Source organism: Vigna umbellata, chromosome 9, assembly GCF_029865625.1.
Source record: "Vigna umbellata cultivar VRB3 chromosome 9, Vumbellata_1.0, whole genome shotgun sequence".
In the NCBI taxonomy this organism is placed as follows: Eukaryota; Viridiplantae; Streptophyta; class Magnoliopsida; order Fabales; family Fabaceae; genus Vigna; species Vigna umbellata.
The window spans coordinates 19,679,103-19,696,860 of record NC_142173.1 but is presented as its reverse complement, the minus strand read 5'-3'; the positions used below and the strand labels follow the sequence as shown (position 1 = coordinate 19,696,860).

At 32.4% G+C, this 17,758-nt stretch overlaps 1 protein-coding gene across 1 annotated transcript; it reads left to right on the top strand.

Moving 5' to 3' along the window:
• Positions 1–3,149: 3,149 nt before the first annotated feature.
• Positions 3,150–12,014, top strand: LOC148192843 (uncharacterized). The gene is made up of 18 exons (XM_088097999.1): positions 3,150–3,309; positions 3,392–3,662; positions 5,297–5,503; positions 6,341–6,399; positions 6,985–7,122; positions 8,542–8,616; positions 8,689–8,772; positions 8,861–8,922; positions 9,085–9,154; positions 9,768–9,843; positions 9,943–10,073; positions 10,470–10,529; positions 10,683–10,757; positions 10,843–10,947; positions 11,019–11,114; positions 11,219–11,299; positions 11,364–11,465; positions 11,558–12,014. The coding sequence occupies exons 1-18, from the start codon at positions 3,268–3,270 to the stop codon at positions 11,624–11,626; spliced, it is 1,803 nt and encodes a 600-aa protein (XP_087954125.1). The 5' UTR covers positions 3,150–3,267; the 3' UTR covers positions 11,627–12,014.
• Positions 12,015–17,758: the final 5,744 nt, after the last annotated feature.

The window sequence follows — 17,758 nt, the reverse complement described above, 5'->3', positions numbered from 1 at the left end:
AAGGTGTTTTTTGAACAATGTTTGTATATTTTAGCACGTTTACCAAAAACATCATTTTATATATCATGGTGAGAGCTCGTCTAGTTTTGTTCAGCAAAGTATTGCATGAGTTTGTTTAACAAGACTCTCATGTTGGTAGAATTAATCAACGTACATCAAAGCGTACGATGTTCCAACTAGGGAACCTCTCCCAATCGGGTTACACCTTTCAACATGTGAGCATTGGGAACTAAACGACCATATCCAAACCCCTTCGCAAATTATTTAATGCTCGGGCTTGGGGGGTTTGTGTACCGTATGCCCGCACAATTGAGCTTCAACATGAGTTCCTCCATATTGAGTTATACTGTATGATCATATAGCCAAGCTTGTTAGGGCGAGTTCCTTTGGGCAAAGCTCCCCTAGGTCGGTTCGAAGACTGATCACTCTTGTGAAGAGCTCATTTGGTTGCCCACTTTGGACTGACCGACATGGCCGAGCGGCTACAACATGACCAACTGGTCACAACATGATTATATTAATAATGGTAATGACAAATTAATCTCTTGATACAAATTAATGTATGATTGAGTTGTGATTAGGTCAACAAAAAGGTAAAAACTCATCACAATTACTATATATAAATGTTTCAGGTATGACTTTAAGATAACATGCACATAACATGCATTGATTACTAACTGAATGATCATATAGTGATTTTAGCATCAGAGAACCTTTTATAGGTACTATTCGTGCGAACTTTGGACGACGTCGGAAACTGAATTGCTGACAACCTAGAACCTGTCCAATCTATAACACAACTCGTCCAATCTACTATAACTACAAGCCCAACCAAGGATCCGAAACACTTATTATAAACCTTTATTATCTATTATTTTAATTATTATTCTAAATAAATGTCACATAACTTTTATTAATTTTTATATATAATAAAATATATTCTTATAAATATTCAATAATATTTTAAAAAAATATATATGTACGTTGTATGAGTGAAAATACAAATTATATATGTTTTGAAAAATATCTTCTTGAAATTTTATTTTAAAAAATTATTTATAGAATATATTTGATGTGGAGTGTTCTGGATAACTTTGTTTTGTAAAATATTATATGTATTTCAGAATCCTATTTTAAAAATGGTTTAATAGGTTCGGAAGTCCCTATATTTGCGGGTTAGTTTCAATTGGGTCCTCTAATTTTGGAAGTGATCAATTGACTCCCTGTTTTGATAAAATTGAATCAATAATGTCCTTGCCGTTAATCTTAGTAAACGACGTTAATTTTTTAGCGAGGTGGCATGCTGAGGTGGCTTTTAATTATCACGTGGCACGATGTGTGAACCCCCGGAACTCTCACTCTCTTGGGAGGCGTTGATGACTCAGAAGAAGACAAAACTTTGGAAAACCTCGCATCAATGGCATCTCCATGGTCAGCAAATCGACCCAGTTTCAAATCAATGAAGGAATTTGAGTTTGAAAGCTTGGAATTTGAGTCCCCTCTTTGAGAAAAGCCACTTGGGGCATCCACAACAAATAGGTGAATATGGTGAAGACAGAGAGGGTGTGAGGTTGCTGAAGCAGAGTCGAAGGAGGGAAAAATAGAGAATCGGGAAAAGTATACTGAAAGAGAAAGAGGGAGCGAGAAAAGGAAAGGACAGTGTTTGAGAGAGAGTTTGCAAACAGTGGAAGATGGAAGTGAAGTGAAGGGGAAAGATGATTTACTCAACTGGAATAGAAAATTCAAGAGATTGGAATTCTGAGTTGCCTATTTTGGGTCAGGTAGCTCGTGTCTGCAAAATTGGTAAAATCTGCAAAATTGGGGAAATTAGAGAAATTAGGGTTCGTCCTTGTATTTGAAGGTCAAGGCCCAAGCCATGTCCATGCATGTCCACATTTGCAATTAGGGTTCGTCCTAACCCGTAACCACCTCTCTTCAGAAATCCTCCCCTAAATGAGGCACACTTTTCACGCTACAAGGCACTCTGCAGGGGACATAACAAAAAGGATCCTCCATCAGGCACAGGCACGATCCCACGGCTCACTCAACATAATCATCCCCTCTGAAATCAATTCTTGGCTTGGGCACATAAAAAAGATCCATCATTCGCTTAAAGAAAAAAAGATTATATTCTTCCATTCGCTCAATAGGTTCAACTCCTGAGAGACTCTCTCCTTTATCTTCAAAAATTAAACGCAAACAGGGGTGGCCTCCCTCTCGTACATGCTATAACAGATCAACACACAGAAATCCATCTTCGAACCCCAACCTTCACCGCCCATTCTTACCATTTTCCAATCACCAAACCAGATTGAACCTCCATAATCATTGTCCATTCAAATTTGTCTGCATCAACATTCAAATTTTATCCATCTTTTTTCTTTGAAAACCATTACACAGAACCCCACATCTTCACCCTTTTCTTTTTAATTTTCAGCTCAACGTCGCAGCATAGGCTCGGACTACCTTCTTCACCCAATCAGAAAACCAAGATTGAAAGAGTAAATTGAAAGAATAATCTCAACAGTTTGGTCATGGATTTATAAAAATATTTAAAAAACATAGGGATTTGACCTTCAAATACAAGGACGAACATATAACACAGGGATTTGACCTTCAAATAGTGCCACCTGGATGCCTCAGCTTGCCACCTCGCTAAAAAAGTTAACGTCGTTAACTGCATTTAACGGAAAGGTTATTATTAAATCAAATTGACCAAATTAGGGATCCAATTGATCACTTCCAAAATTGGAGGACCTAATTGAAACGAACCCGCAAATATATGGACCTCCGAAGCTATTAAACCTTTAAAAATCTTATCTTAAGATGCATTTTATAGGTTTTGAAAATTTTGTTTTAAAAAATTTTGGTATTTTGGATGGTATTTAATATCTATTTTAGTCTTTATTTTTATTGATTTTATTGATTCTTGACTTTTTTTTATTGTTCAAAATTATTCTAATTTTTGTTTAATTTAATTATTTTTTATAACAACATTTAAATCGTCAAGTGTTCACGTAACTGATTATCTTGAAAAAAACTGACAAAAAAAAGTACAAGAAAAAGTCTTGCCTTCGTTTTACTCACAGGTTAAGTGGTAGAATAAAACACAACAGAATCACCAAGCGTGCTTCGCAACTAGTGACCTCACTGGCTCCATTTTTCGTTCAATTTTCTCACACTCTCCATCCAGAGTCTGCATATAAACTAATTTCTTTAGTTATACATTGCAAACCTTCTTTCATCTCCTTTAGTCATAACAGGGCTATGGCTTGCACGTCCACTCTCTCCCTTTACTCTCAGTCGCAGGTAACCATTTCCCTCACGCACGGCTAACTATAACAGCTCTTTTTTTTTTTCCTTCGTAGTTGAAACCCTAACGTTTTTGCAGGTTCGCCTCCGCAACCAGCGCCTGCAATCGCTAGCCTTAACCTCCGCCGGCTTCGCTCAATTTATGTCATTTCCCACTCTAAACTGCCGCAGAACGCATTCTCCTAGAGTGCGATTCGGAAGCGTGGTTATGGAAAGAACTCACCCGCGCGCCACCGGTTCTCGCAGAGTCTATAGGCAGTCTCAGGCCAGTGCGCCGCTGTCCAGTGCTCCGTTGAAACAGATTACCAACGTTGTTGGCCCCTTCGCCGTGTTGGTCGCTGTCACTTTTGGTATCAGTGTTTAATTTTCCTTGTTTTTTTTGCTATTTTATTGTGTACTCTTTAGTTGTTCACATAGTTGCCTGCATTCTAATCTATGATGCTGCGTGTCAATATCGATTTCGAGTAGGCGTATTCCGATTAACTTGCACTATGTTGCTAGACCAACACGTGGTACACTCTCTTTTAACGGGCTACACTATGTTTCTTCTTTCATTAGTACTTGTGAAAAAATTATAAAAACAGGATCAGTACTCTTTGGAACTTTGATATTTGAAGTTCAAAACCAACTGTTGATGCCACTAATCATAATTAAGAGAAAGGATTATCTTTCAAGAACTCATTCAACATTAGAATGCATCAAATGAACACATATTCATCTGATATTCATCTGTTAAGCTAAGTAATTTTATTTTTTAAACTTAGAGGCAAGGGTAGCATAATTTAGACATTTTTTCTAGGTAAGGAAATTTATTTTCATATTAGATATAAGTATAGTTATCACAGTGGATATTGTCGAAGTTTGTGAAGCCTGTGAATATTTGTAAGCGTTTTCTTAATAAGAATATTAAAAAAACATAATCATAGTATCTAAACAAAATATTATCCCATCAAATATTAAATATCCAACATTCCTATGCCATAATGGTCAATTATCACAATTCACAAGTGATATTCAGATGAAAAATAACGGATGGGAATGTAATCATGTTCTCCTAGGGGGCTGTTTGAGGAGAGACTACATTTGTTCTCTCATTGCGGTTTCTGATTCAGACATTACAAGCAGCTACAGCCTTGCATGTTCTGTTGCATCCTGGCTTGGTGCTTGTATCTCAGGTCATGAGGGGCTTGTTGTAAAAGATGCACATGACATACGTGTGATGAAGCTGATTGGGAAAGCTCAGAAGGGAAGAAATAAAATAACCAAGGAACCCGAAAAAGACAGCACTATTTTGGGGATTTTGAGTTGGGAAGTCCCATATTGTCTGTCCCAATTCTTCTAGTGTTCTTATATAATATATATTGTTGCACGACTTTGCATAATGCCAATTAATTTTAAGATGAAAGTTGACATTTTGGGGGCCCATATCTCTTCCCATCGCCTTGGATTTGCTAACATGACAGCAGATTCATGATTTTGACTGAACCATAGCTGACTTTAATCCAGTCTGAGATTGCAAGCTATTTGACTCATTCTTCTCCATGCAATCATTGAATTTGTTTGTGTCAACTCATGGGCTAAACTGGAATTATAGAAGACTCAAGTTCTAATAATATATTTTATTCACTTGTATTGGAAAGTCCTTTGCAAAGTTGTATAGTGAGCATTGGTGTTTGAGAAGCCCTATCAATATTTCATACACTATAGTTTTATTTATTACTTTTCATGTAACCCATTTCCCCTTCCCCTGAATCAAGTAAAAAAAAAATTCATGTGTACCTCTCCTACCGAGCATCTAATTCAATTAAATATCTGACTGTAGACGGATATACATTTTGAAATTTTTGAAATATCCTTGCTTCTCAATTAATCAGTGTTTTTGTGCTATTAGTATTGTTCTGTTCTTTTTCTTTGTTATTGTTGCTCTTATGTTAGTTGTTAGATTTCATAATAGTGGTTGTACTAATTTGTTTTCAGCTTACAGTTATATGGAAATTAGTGGAGAAGCTTCTTGTTCCAGCTCCGAAACAATTGAAATCTCGAACTGTGGAAACACAAGGACTGAAATGGTCTTTTGCTGCCGGGACAAATTTGTTATCCCAGCTTGGGGCAAAGATCGAGAGACAATCTAAACAGAAGCTCAATGAGTTTGCTCGAGAACTGAGGTCATTTCCTAGTATTGATATGTCAGGTATGCTGGTTGGATTGAAAATTTTATAAATGAGAAAGATATTTATGGTTATCTGGAACACTTTTGATTCAATAATGAAGATTCTTGATAGTTTTTCAAAATAACTTCATTATTTGGTCATTTGTAGACTAGATCTGATTCATTTGTTTTCATGAATACCAAAGTTTTTATTGGCTAATCTAATTGATATTGGACTTTCCTCGCCCTATAAGACTGTCACATCTTCCAATTGAAGGTTTGTGCCTCCTTGTTTTTGTTTTTTTTTTCTTTTCAACTTAATTTTTAGGAATTAATTTGTAAAATAATTATTTTTGGTCATTCAGGAAATTCAAAATGATTTAATTTTCAATCCTTTTGATTTGTAACAATCTGGAAATATACTCATTTTGGGACTGGATTTATTTCATTTTAGTTTAAATTGTTTTATTGACAATTTTGCTGATTTTAGTTTGCCCACTTTACCACAATCTTTATATTACCTATCCTGTTCTGTATTACCTTGTTAACAAGTAAATTACTAAACTTTTTCTGGGTAACCTGTTATAAATTAAATTACCTAACTAAATTAATTTCTTTTATTGCTAATGTGTTTTTTGTAAAAAGATTTAAACCATAATTTAATATTAGGATAAATAAATATGTGATTTGATTTCTAAGTCCAATTATTTCATTTCAAAACTTAGCAAATCAATATTTTAGTCACTCATAACACACTAGATATTTCTTGCTTCATTGCAGTTGACTCGATTGATTGACTATTTTAAAATGTGGGTACCATAGAAATGAATGGATAAATGTAAGCAAAAGGAATTGATTTATGTACTTAAAATTTTGCAGGGCGCAACTTTGGTGATGAAGGATTATTCTTCCTTGCTGAGAGCTTGGCATTTAACCAGGTAACAACTATCCTTCATTTATCATTGCTTTCTTATTTTCTTCTATATTTATTGCTTATAGATAAGCTGCCTGTTTTGATACTGTTATTAGAAGATTTAGTGTGATGTTTCCGACTGTTAAGTCATATTGCAGAATTATTTGAGTATTCATTGCTTCATTTACGTAAATAAAGAAATCCATTGAACAGCTTAATCAATTTTAACGTCTTTGAAACCCAAACATAAGTGTCAATATAACTATCATATGTCACATGTAATGCCTTGCTTCAAAAAGGCACATTTATGTAATGGCATGAAGGAAAACCCCATAATTCATTTTATTGTGATCCTTTTAACACATTGAATTATTAAGTATATTTCTCCCCAAGTATATGGCTTAAGTCAAAATGTCATCATGGCTTAGTCAATGTAATTAAGGTTGGAATATTTCAAATTAGCTGTGTGGAACTTGGGTTTTGGTTCATAATCTCAATCTGTGATCTTCCAGCCAAATCCTGTTTGTAGTTCATAAAAAAAGTAGTGTAATGAAAGATGCTCTGTGGTGCTCTCTCTTTGAGCACATGCTAAATATATTTTGTTATGAAGACTGCAGAGGAAGTGAGTTTTGCTGCAAATGGAATAACTGCAGCTGGGTTGAGGGCTTTTGATGGCGTTCTTCAATCAAACATCACATTGAAGACTCTTGATCTTTCAGGAAACCTAGTTGGAGATGAAGGTGCCAAGGTCAGTCCCAAGTTTCTCTGAATTCAGGATTTGGGTTCATTACTGTTACGGTTCTTTTATTTTATATAATTATTTGAAAGGTCCTTAAAACATATGTTAGGGTGTTTTTTTATAAAAGTTGTGTGCGTTCATATACTTATGTCAGTAACACAATTTTAAATTGTTAGATGAAGTGTTGTGAATGTTTTTGTTTCTAAAATTTCCTCAGACAATAGCCATTTGGGCTTTTAAATGTGACTGCAATAGACAACACGCCTTATGTTGAAGTTCAATGTTTATTTAGAAATTTGGGTGACATGTATTGACCACTTGGTCACTGAGGCTTGATACCATGGTCATGATAGATTATAATAATTTAGATAAAGACTCGTGTATTTATTTTTATCCGGGGCCTTTTTTTTTCCTTTAATTCATAATCTTCATATTGTTATTGTTAATGTTTTTTTTCTTATTAATAATAAAAAATTCTCAAACTCTCGCTACATCTTACATGCTTCTGTAAGATTGAGAAATTATGAAAATCTTGCTCTTTGTTTTGATCAAGTGTGGTCTTATTTCTAATGAAAAATTTGTAATAAATTATTCAATTTACAGTCTTATTTCTATGTTCAAATAATTTGAAAGGAGGCAGACATGTAGGGGTAGCAGGCTAACTGCTAGATGATGCCTTTTGCTTATACGATTCTAGACTACTTTTTCTTTATACAAGTCATTAAAATTGTTGGCATGATTTCATGAAGGCTTTTGTTATTGACTGGTCAATGGTTGTTTATATTACATGTTCTTCTTGATTATTCTTGTTATTGCCTCCAATCATTTCGTAATCATCACTGTTGCACAATAAATTGAGTTTGATGCGTATAAATAGCATCTTTGTATTTTCTATTTTTCTTGTATTGATGAGGCTGTTTTCAATCAATTATAATATTGAATATTATACGAAAAAGAACAAGTCAAATGTTTTATTGGAGCTTGGTTCACTGGTTTAGGCTACTATATAGCTCCTTTGGAATAAATTGAATCTGTTGAGTGTCGTTCTTGTGGCTAGTGACATATCCATTCAAGTGCAGATGAGGATTACAATGGATTATTATAAAATTGACATACATACATAGCCGTATTTGTTCACTAAATTGCTATGGCACAAAGATCCTCTCTGATACTGTATTTACTGGAATATATTCATTTCTCTTTTGCCATAAAGAACCAGGGATAAGAAGCTTATGGCTTAGCTAACCATGATGGTTATTAGAACTGTTTTTGAGATATGTTTATAGCCCATCTCTATCCTCTCTCAAACAGATAAAAGATTATAACTTTTTTGACAGTTAGTGCTGATCATTGACTCATTGTCATACATTTATGTATAATTATTGTATTTAACTATTGATTGCCAATATCCTTGTTCAATCTTCACAGTGCTTATGTGACATACTGGTGAATAACTCTAGCATTGAGAAGCTCCAGCTAAACAGTGCTGACTTGGGTGATGAGGTTAGCTTGGTGATTCGTTTGTCAGAGAATGGCTACCAAATGAAACTAAGAAATGCTAACTTTGTTATGCAGGGTGCAAAAGCTATTGCTGAAATGTTGAAGAAAAATTCAAGTTTGCGGGTTCTTGAACTGAACAATAACATGATTGAATATTCTGTATGGAATTTACCCAAGCTTATTCTAAGAGCGTAGATGTGAATGTCCAAATATTATATTTTAATATGTTTCTCGGAAATGGAGGCAGGGATTTTCAAGTCTGGCTGGAGCACTTCTTGAGAATAACAGTATACGAAATATACATCTCAAGTGAGTAAGATTGTCACATCAAGTATTCTCCCCAAAATTTTGAGGAAGTAGCAGTTTAATTTATTATCTTCATGCTTTTTGATTGCTTTGACTAAATCTTTAAGCTCATTACTTTATTCTTTTCCTCTTTTGTGAATCCTTCCAATATTATCACTATTCAAGTGGCAATTATGGTGGTGCTTTGGGGGCTAATGCATTGGCTAAAGCACTTGAGAGCAACAAGTCATTAAGGGTACTATTCTTGTTTTCTTTAGTTAGTCTGTTATTATTCTTTATTTTATATTTGAGGTTTAGCTCATATTTTTCTATTATATATAGAGTACTGTATCTCTATGTGTATATTCAATACAAGGAAGATTAATCTCATACATAGTTTTTCACTGTATTCAAGAGTTACTGTGTCAATTACAATATCATGTTTATTTGGGCTTAGTCCATATTTTCCATAATGATTTCTCATTATAAATGCATTATCCCATGTGTATTTTCTGCACAAGGGGAATTAGTCCTATACCTAGTTTTTTACTATTTTCACACAATGAAATGCCCAACATTACATTCACTCCTTTATGTTCCTGGCATAGCTTTCAGAATTCCCACTTTGGCCACTAGATCTTGTTATCTTATTCAGTACCAAAACATGTGCTGTATAGAAAACAATGTTTTCATGAATTTCCATACAGAACAGCTGAAATTCGAAAATGTATCTTAGAAAAATTGAGAGCTAATCCTTCAACATGTATGATCTTGTCACAATTACAAAATGTTGCTGCATCCACTAGAAAAATATTTGGCTGCAGCATTAAACAAGAACAATTTACCCTCAAACTTTAATATATGGACAGGAACTTCATTTGCATGGAAATTCTATTGGAGATGAAGGAATCCGTTCTTTGATGTCGGGATTATCTTCACATAAAGGTTAACTTGTACTAATTTCTGATATTGACTGTTATTTATGCTTCCACAGTTCCACTTCAGTATTAAACAATTAACTGACAAGCAGTATTTATTCTGAAGGGAAACTTACACTTCTAGACATTGGCAATAACTCATTAACAGCTAAAGGTGCATTCCATATGGCTGAGTATGTTAAGAAGAGCAGAAGCCTGTTATGGTTGAACCTTTACATGAATGACATTGGTGATGAGGTATTCTGTCCCCTATTTCACATTATAAATCTTGTTGATATTGTGTCAGTGTGAGGTCACATGATAATTGCGATTCTTAAGATGTTTAAGGATTATTTTTCCCCGTAACTTATCAGTAGAAATTGCATTCTATTCTGTCAAAATATCACGAATATGATGCATAAACTATCAAGTATACATAATATGAATAATAAATTGATGTGTATTACTCAGAAATAACCATTCGTCAACCTGGATGTCCAAATTGCCATACCTGAGAAAACTTATGTTTAGGTTTTCCCTTATTATTATTCAGTAACAACTACTACAACAAAATAAATAGTCCTGCAAAGACAGATTTTTAAGAGGACAAGGAGCTCTGATTATATTCATTAACTAGTTGTGTATAATTGTTAGGGAGCCGGAAAAATTGCAGCTGCTTTAAAGGAAAATCGTTCAATAACAACATTGGATCTGGTAAGGAGAGATCCTATTTTTATTTCCTTTATGTTTTCACTTTGTACATGTCTTGTTACTCCCCCTGCTCTGGTCATTAAAAAAAAAAAAGAATATCGAGGCTGTAATGTAATACTTGCTTGGGACATGACTTGTCTGAGTTTAATATTGCAGGGTGGAAATAACATTCACGCTGATGGTGTTAATGCCGTTGCTCAAGTTTTAAAAGATAATTTAGTTATTACCACTGTAAGCGCCTCAACGGTTATTTAATTTCTCGTCTTTGTTCTGCTTGTCTTTCTATACTCTAATACAGATTTTGTCTCATTCTTAGTTGGAACTTAGTTATAATCCCATTGGACCAGATGGAGCCAAGGCCTTGGCTGAAGTTCTCAAGTTTCATGGGAACTTAAAAACGCTTAAGCTTGGTTGGTGCCAGGTAACCTTTTCATCATTTACTTGTAAATTGTTTGTTATAACTTTTATTTGTGACATAGAATAACATTACAGATAGGAGCAAAAGGAGCAGAGTTCATTGCAGATGCTTTAAAATACAATACCACAATATCAATTTTGGACTTGCGAGCGAACGGACTACGAGATGAAGTTTGTTTTCAGTACCTTGAGTCATTTTTCCTTTTAATCTTTTTTTTCCAGTCCTTCGTCAGTCAGTCTGAGTACGTTATTGTTTTATGAATCAACTACTGCAGGGTGCACAGTGCCTGGCTCGCAGCTTGAAAGTGGTTAATGAAGCTCTAACCTCTCTAGATTTAGGATTCAATGAAATAAGGGTATGAATGTATATTTTTAGTTCCTGAGGAAATTATATTGTCTCTAATATTGTCTGATTCACAGGATGACGGAGCTTTTGCTATTGCTCAAGCACTCAAGTCTAATGATGATGTAGCTGTTACATCCCTTAACATTGCAAGCAACTTCCTCACAAAATTTGGGCAGGTGATGTATATTGTGCTATTGCTATTGTTTTTGCTCAGTTTAATCGTCCATTTTATTTTATTTTCATGGGTTTGAATATACTTCAACTGCAGGGTGCCTTGGCTGATGCAAGAGACCATGTCTTGGAGATGACAGAAAAGGAAATCAACATCTTCCTCTAAAAGACATTATATTCTGCAATAAATATTTTTTTTATAAACTAGAGCTATTTTTTATTTTTTTTGCATATATGCTGTCGGCAAATACTGGTGAGAACTCATCATATGAAAATTTTGAATTCTAACCAATTTATTGAGGGAAAGTATATAAGTTTGTTTGCACTGTAGCCCTTATATTGTTGATCTCGAAACCGTTACAGCGGTTGGATGATTTAGTTGACAACAATAGTGATAGCTTGTCGGCATAGGTATCATGTGCAGTTGGAATTTACCTTTGCCAGCAGTAGATTTTTCCTCCGAATCATAGTTGCCAAATTACGTAGAGTTATCAAATGGTAGTTTTAAGATGATTTTTGAATTATTAATTTATTATGTTGCTAATTTTGTTGCATACACTCGAGTCTTTTGTTTCCATCTTTTATGAACCTTGTGTACTTTGATATATATAGGTTACTTTGGTAATGGGTCCATGCTCTACTTGCATTATAAAATTGGTGCGATGAGTTGAAGACGCAAAAATAAGAAAAAAAAGAAAGAATTGCGTCTTCTATCTCCGAAGAAAATTGCAGTCTGGTTAGAGAATTGGACAGCTAAAGTGTAATGAATGATGGATTGGATATTTTGTTTAACTTGTTTAACTCACTAAACTATATAAAATTATTAATCATAGTTTCATACTCGAGCAATTTCAACATTGTTGACCTTAAAATGTGATATAATTAGATTTTGTTAAAGTTTAATGATCTGATAAATTTGTTTGTATTCAATCATGTTTTTATTATACAAATTTGCTCGATTTTAGTGTTTGAAATATTTTTTATAGTCTATCTATTTATGTTTAGTTTTTACTGTGCCAATAACATAATGTAGTTGTTAATTTTAATTTTAATTTTTAAATCAGATTAATTCATTTATTTTTTTCCTTCACCAGCGAATTGATTGACAAATTGAAGATCGTAGAGGGGATGGACATGTTGATTGATAAACTAGAGACGGAAAGATAAAAGTTAATGTCAATTTCAATTCAGTACAACAAAAATACACGTACTTAAGTAAAAATAAGAAATATTTTTTACAATAAACAGAAAATTTAATAATAAATCAATTAAAAATACCAAACAAATGCTTAAAACTTAAATAAAATTTAAAATTATTTATTTGAATTTTTTTAACAATGATAATATTTACAATTATTAACAGTATTATATAACATAAAATGCATTTAATAATAATAATTTTTTAATATAATTTAAGGTTTAGTATAACTTTAATTTCTTTGCGAACCATATATAAATTTAGAAGAAGAAAAAAATTAAGACCATTCATTAAATTAATATATAGTGAAACTTAATTGTTTCAATTTAAAAAGTTCTAAAGAGAATTCAAACACTTAACGCTTAACTCGGTGAGGTTAAACGTTAGCTAGATGAGTTTATCTAGTGGAAATCATAAGTAGGTGAAATTCAACTAGAAGAACGCTCCCCGACCAGAAGTTGATGAAACTCGAGTAATAGAGTTATTTGCATTGATTAGGTGATACCAAAAGTAATGTGAATACTCAGTTCTAATCTTATTTAGATTATAGTGGAACCCTCTAAGATGACTAAGAGGAGAACTGAACATAGCTTAGTGAAGTGAACCAATATAAAAATAGTGTGTTTATTACTTCAATCTTGCTAAACGTTTTTCTTACAATTCCTAGAGTTGCTTATTATCTTAATCGGATATAAAAGTTTTTGTCACCAAACATTATTTTTATCAAAGAGCTATCTTTATCAAAACACTACAGCAGATTTGATTAGACGATTGAAAAATATTTATTTGAGAAACTGTAGTTTGAACATAACTTAAAGTCAAGCATTTAACTACTTATATAAATCTTTTAACCCTTAACAAGGTTGTTAAACTATCTCTTTGGCAAAAAAATTTCCTATAACACTATTCAACCCCCTTCTAGTGTTTTTCAGGTACTTCACAACGATCTTGATTATATCTTTTTGCTTTATTGATCTCAACGAATATCGAGAAACAAAGTATACAAGTATCGAAGTACTTTTTCGTACATGCATTAAATGTTTTGAACATTGATAAGCATTAGGCAGTATAGTGTGTTCAAGACATTTTATGATTTGTCATTTCATTAATAAATGCATCGTTTGGTAAGTTTAGCATGCATAGTCATCAGATCATATAGACATGAGATTCTTTTTCAAAGGCTAAAGCGTTTAGCGGTCATTCATCTGATGATGTTTTCTCTAGAAATATTTGCTTGATATAACACTAATAAATAAAGATTTCTTTTTAACCTTAGTATTATATAAGACTTATGTTTTCATAAGATGCTAGCTTGTTTTGCTTATATATTTTATTGAAAGATTTCAATGAGGGATATTTTTTTATGATCTTGACTTTAGACTTTATGAAATATATTTTCATTAGACGCTAGTGTTTTAAACAACTTTTCATACAACAATATTTCATTCAATGCTTGATAACATTTGACGCAATTCAATTAATTCTACTAAACTATAACAACTCAGTATTGCTAAAAAAAAAAAAATAGTAGCCAACAAAATAGAAAGGGTAAAGTCAATCCTGAGTAGTCTCCTGACATAAAGATTAAAGAAAAAAACAACAAAAGATAGAAAGAAATATATTTGTAAACAGATTTAAAAAATAAAAAAATTATAAAGAAAATAGATTAAGTTCACCGCGTCTTCAAAATAGGATTCATGATTAGTTATCTAAAGATTATTATTCAATTAACTATTGTCTTAGATTTTCAAAATTAATCAATGTAAATTATCAAATAATTTGTTAGTGTTTTTACTATTAACCAAATTACATTCTCAATTAAAAGCAAAAACTTTGTAGATTATTATAGTAAATTTAACCAAAATACATTCTTAATTAAATATTACTATGTCTAGTCATGTCTATTCTTTTAACTCTTATATCAAGTAAAAAACTAATTAACCAAATTATTGCTAAATTCTTGTTAAATATTTTACCTCAATCAAAGTACATTCTCAATTGGTAGCAAAAACTCATTCAATCATACGAAAGCTTCTAAATTTAATCAAAGTAAATTCTCAATTAAAATTAAGAACCCTTGGACTCATATGATTGATATGTTATGTAGATATAAGACCATACTTATTTGCTATAATGTAAAAACCATTACTTTTACTTGATTAAGAAGTAAAAGACACATAAAAATAAATTAGAACAAGAATTAAAAAAATAAACAAATTTATTTATCTAATCTCATAATCCATTTAAGAAATTACAGTAGAATCAACTCTAGAGGTTTAGCACTCCATGAAATGTTGAAATAACATGAAAATAGAAGAAGAGATGGTGGGGAACATAAGAGAAGAGAGAGACGACGAAATTTGATCCCCTCAAAGGGCTCCTAAGCTCCCTTAACGTGTTTCCCTAAGTCTCTTTATATAGAAATTGGATTGGGCTTTATTTTAGGCTTTTCTGTTATTGTAATCTTCTTTATGATGATGTAATATCTTCCAATTATCTTCTAAATAATCCAATTTCTTCATGATATATTTGATTGTTGTGGAGACCTAAAAATATTTGAGAAGATATTTGTTAGATTAAAAAGGATTTAACAAATATTATCTTTTGATATTTATTGATATAGTTAAATAAGGTAATATTTAACAATATCAAATAAAATATCTTAAGATATATTTTTCCCAAATTATCTTTTATTATAAACATTTATCAATTATTAAAGTATAGAAAAAATAGAGAAAACCACAAGATACAAAATTTGTTGCCCGTTTCTTTTTCTTGGCTTAGCCAAACTTTTTTACTTTTTCACGCTATATTTGGATTGATATCTTGTGGTCTTGATTATTTTTTATTCTTGGATTTATCTTTAAGGTGTCATGAAACTTTAACCAATTTATTTCCACACCTTAATGAGCTCAACTTAGTTGAAGCTGCACTAACACGCCTCACAATATTCAAAGAACATTTATGCAACTAAAATGCTATTTTTAACATGTTTTTGTATCTCATGCTAAATAAACTCAATTATAACAAATCCTAATTAAAATATTTTATGAAAGTACAAAAACAAATTATATTAAAGGCTAAATGAGGACATAAATATGCATTCATCAATGTTCTTTGTTGAACTTCAAAACCTGGGTTGCTTAGACAGTTTATTCTCTAAACGATTTTGTCTTAACAACCTCATGCAAACCATCTCCCTCTACACCAACCTCATGCATTCCCTCTCCCTCCACAACAACCTCATCCACACCAACCTCAACTTCACCATCCATATTTACTTCTTGTTCACAATTACCCTCTACCTCCATAGCAACCTAATCCATACCAACCTCAGTTTCACCATCCATATTTACTTCTTGTTCACAATTGCCCTCCCCCTCCACAACAACCTTACCCACACCAACCTCAACTTCACCATCCTCTTTTACTTCTTCTTTACAATTACCCTCTCCCTCCAATGAACCTTACCTTGATCCTCAACATCAATTTCTTCTTCATAGTCACCATCATTACAATGACCCTCAAGAGGAAAATATTTCAACATATTTATTATTTGAGGTTTGGACACCATATGTACAACATACAAGTGAACTTGACCATTTAGTGTGGAAATATTCACATATGACATGCACCTTTGTCATTAGATAACAATTTCAACCTTCCTCCTAACACAAAACCTCCACCTATTGAATACCGATGAACGCTGGTGAAGTGTACCAATCACTATTATAGTAACAAAATATCGTTATCTCGGATTGAATGAGTTGAGTACTAGATTACTAATTTACGTAGTTTTGAACAACAGAAAATCAAATGAAATAATGAACATAAACAACTGATGAGAATTCAATTAATATAAGCAATGTTAGAGAATTGATTTCATACACTTTCATATGAATTCCTACCCTTTCCAATTGATGTGTGGATTATAATTATCCACTTGAGTTTATTAAGAGCTTGTTTACCCCTAATTTGTTAGATAGGCAAACTTATTCATTGAATTATGATCCTTAATCTCTTAGGTTACTTACAAAATTCAATAAAATCATGAAGAACAATTATTATCTCAATTGCAAACTAATTAGCTATACCCAATTTCCCAATTATGACAACATCTAATATGTTATATTTATAATTGAAAACAATCTCCAATTTTCCAATTATGAAACTGCTCTTAAAATAGACATTAGAACATAAATAGAACATTAAGATAATTCAAATTAACTAAATATCAATTGAAAAGGTTCATAAATTATAATCCAAAGTATTACATCAATCCTCTAACAAGAAGGACAATTAGTTCTGCATAATGTAAAATTCACAAGAAACTAAAGGAAGAAGAAGTGTAGAATCCCTTAAGTGCTCTTCGATCTGCGTTTTTCTTCCAATTATTATGTTCTCCTTTTTTCCTCTTCTTCCCTCTTTTTAGGGGGGGTGGTTACTCCCTTAAAATAACTGTCCTCAATTTCTTTTTTTTTAATCTCTTTAAATCTATGTAATATGAAAGGTTAGTAACTACTCTGAAAAATTCCATTACTCATAGAAAAATCCAAAATCAATTTGCTTGTGTACTTCTCTGATTTCAGTTTCACACTCCTAAAGTAAATCCACAAGTTGTGGAAAAATATCACAACTCAATTGTTGAAGTTACTGGTTTTCATTTTGTTTCTCTCGAGACAAACAGGTTGTGGAAACTTTCACATCTCAGTTGTGGAACTCTCTGGTTTCGACTCTACATTTTGGATCAAAATTCAGAGGTTGTGGAAATGTTCACAACTAAATTGTGAAACTCTCTGGTTTAAACTCTACATCTTGGACATAAATTCTTCTTAAATTGTGATTTTAACACTTCGAAACACTAATCTACAAGAAAAACATAAAACCCAAATGTATTATCCAAAACAAAGATAATGCATGATGAAATCATTCAATTAATGCAATTATGTATGCAAATGGCCTAAATTAAGATATGAATGCAATTACATTTTATTCACACATCAAATACCACAACTCTTTAACATTCACATAACTAATCTCCTTTAGAATGGACAAAATCTCAAAGTAGTTTCACCTGTCTGGGTCACGTGCCAAAGTAGT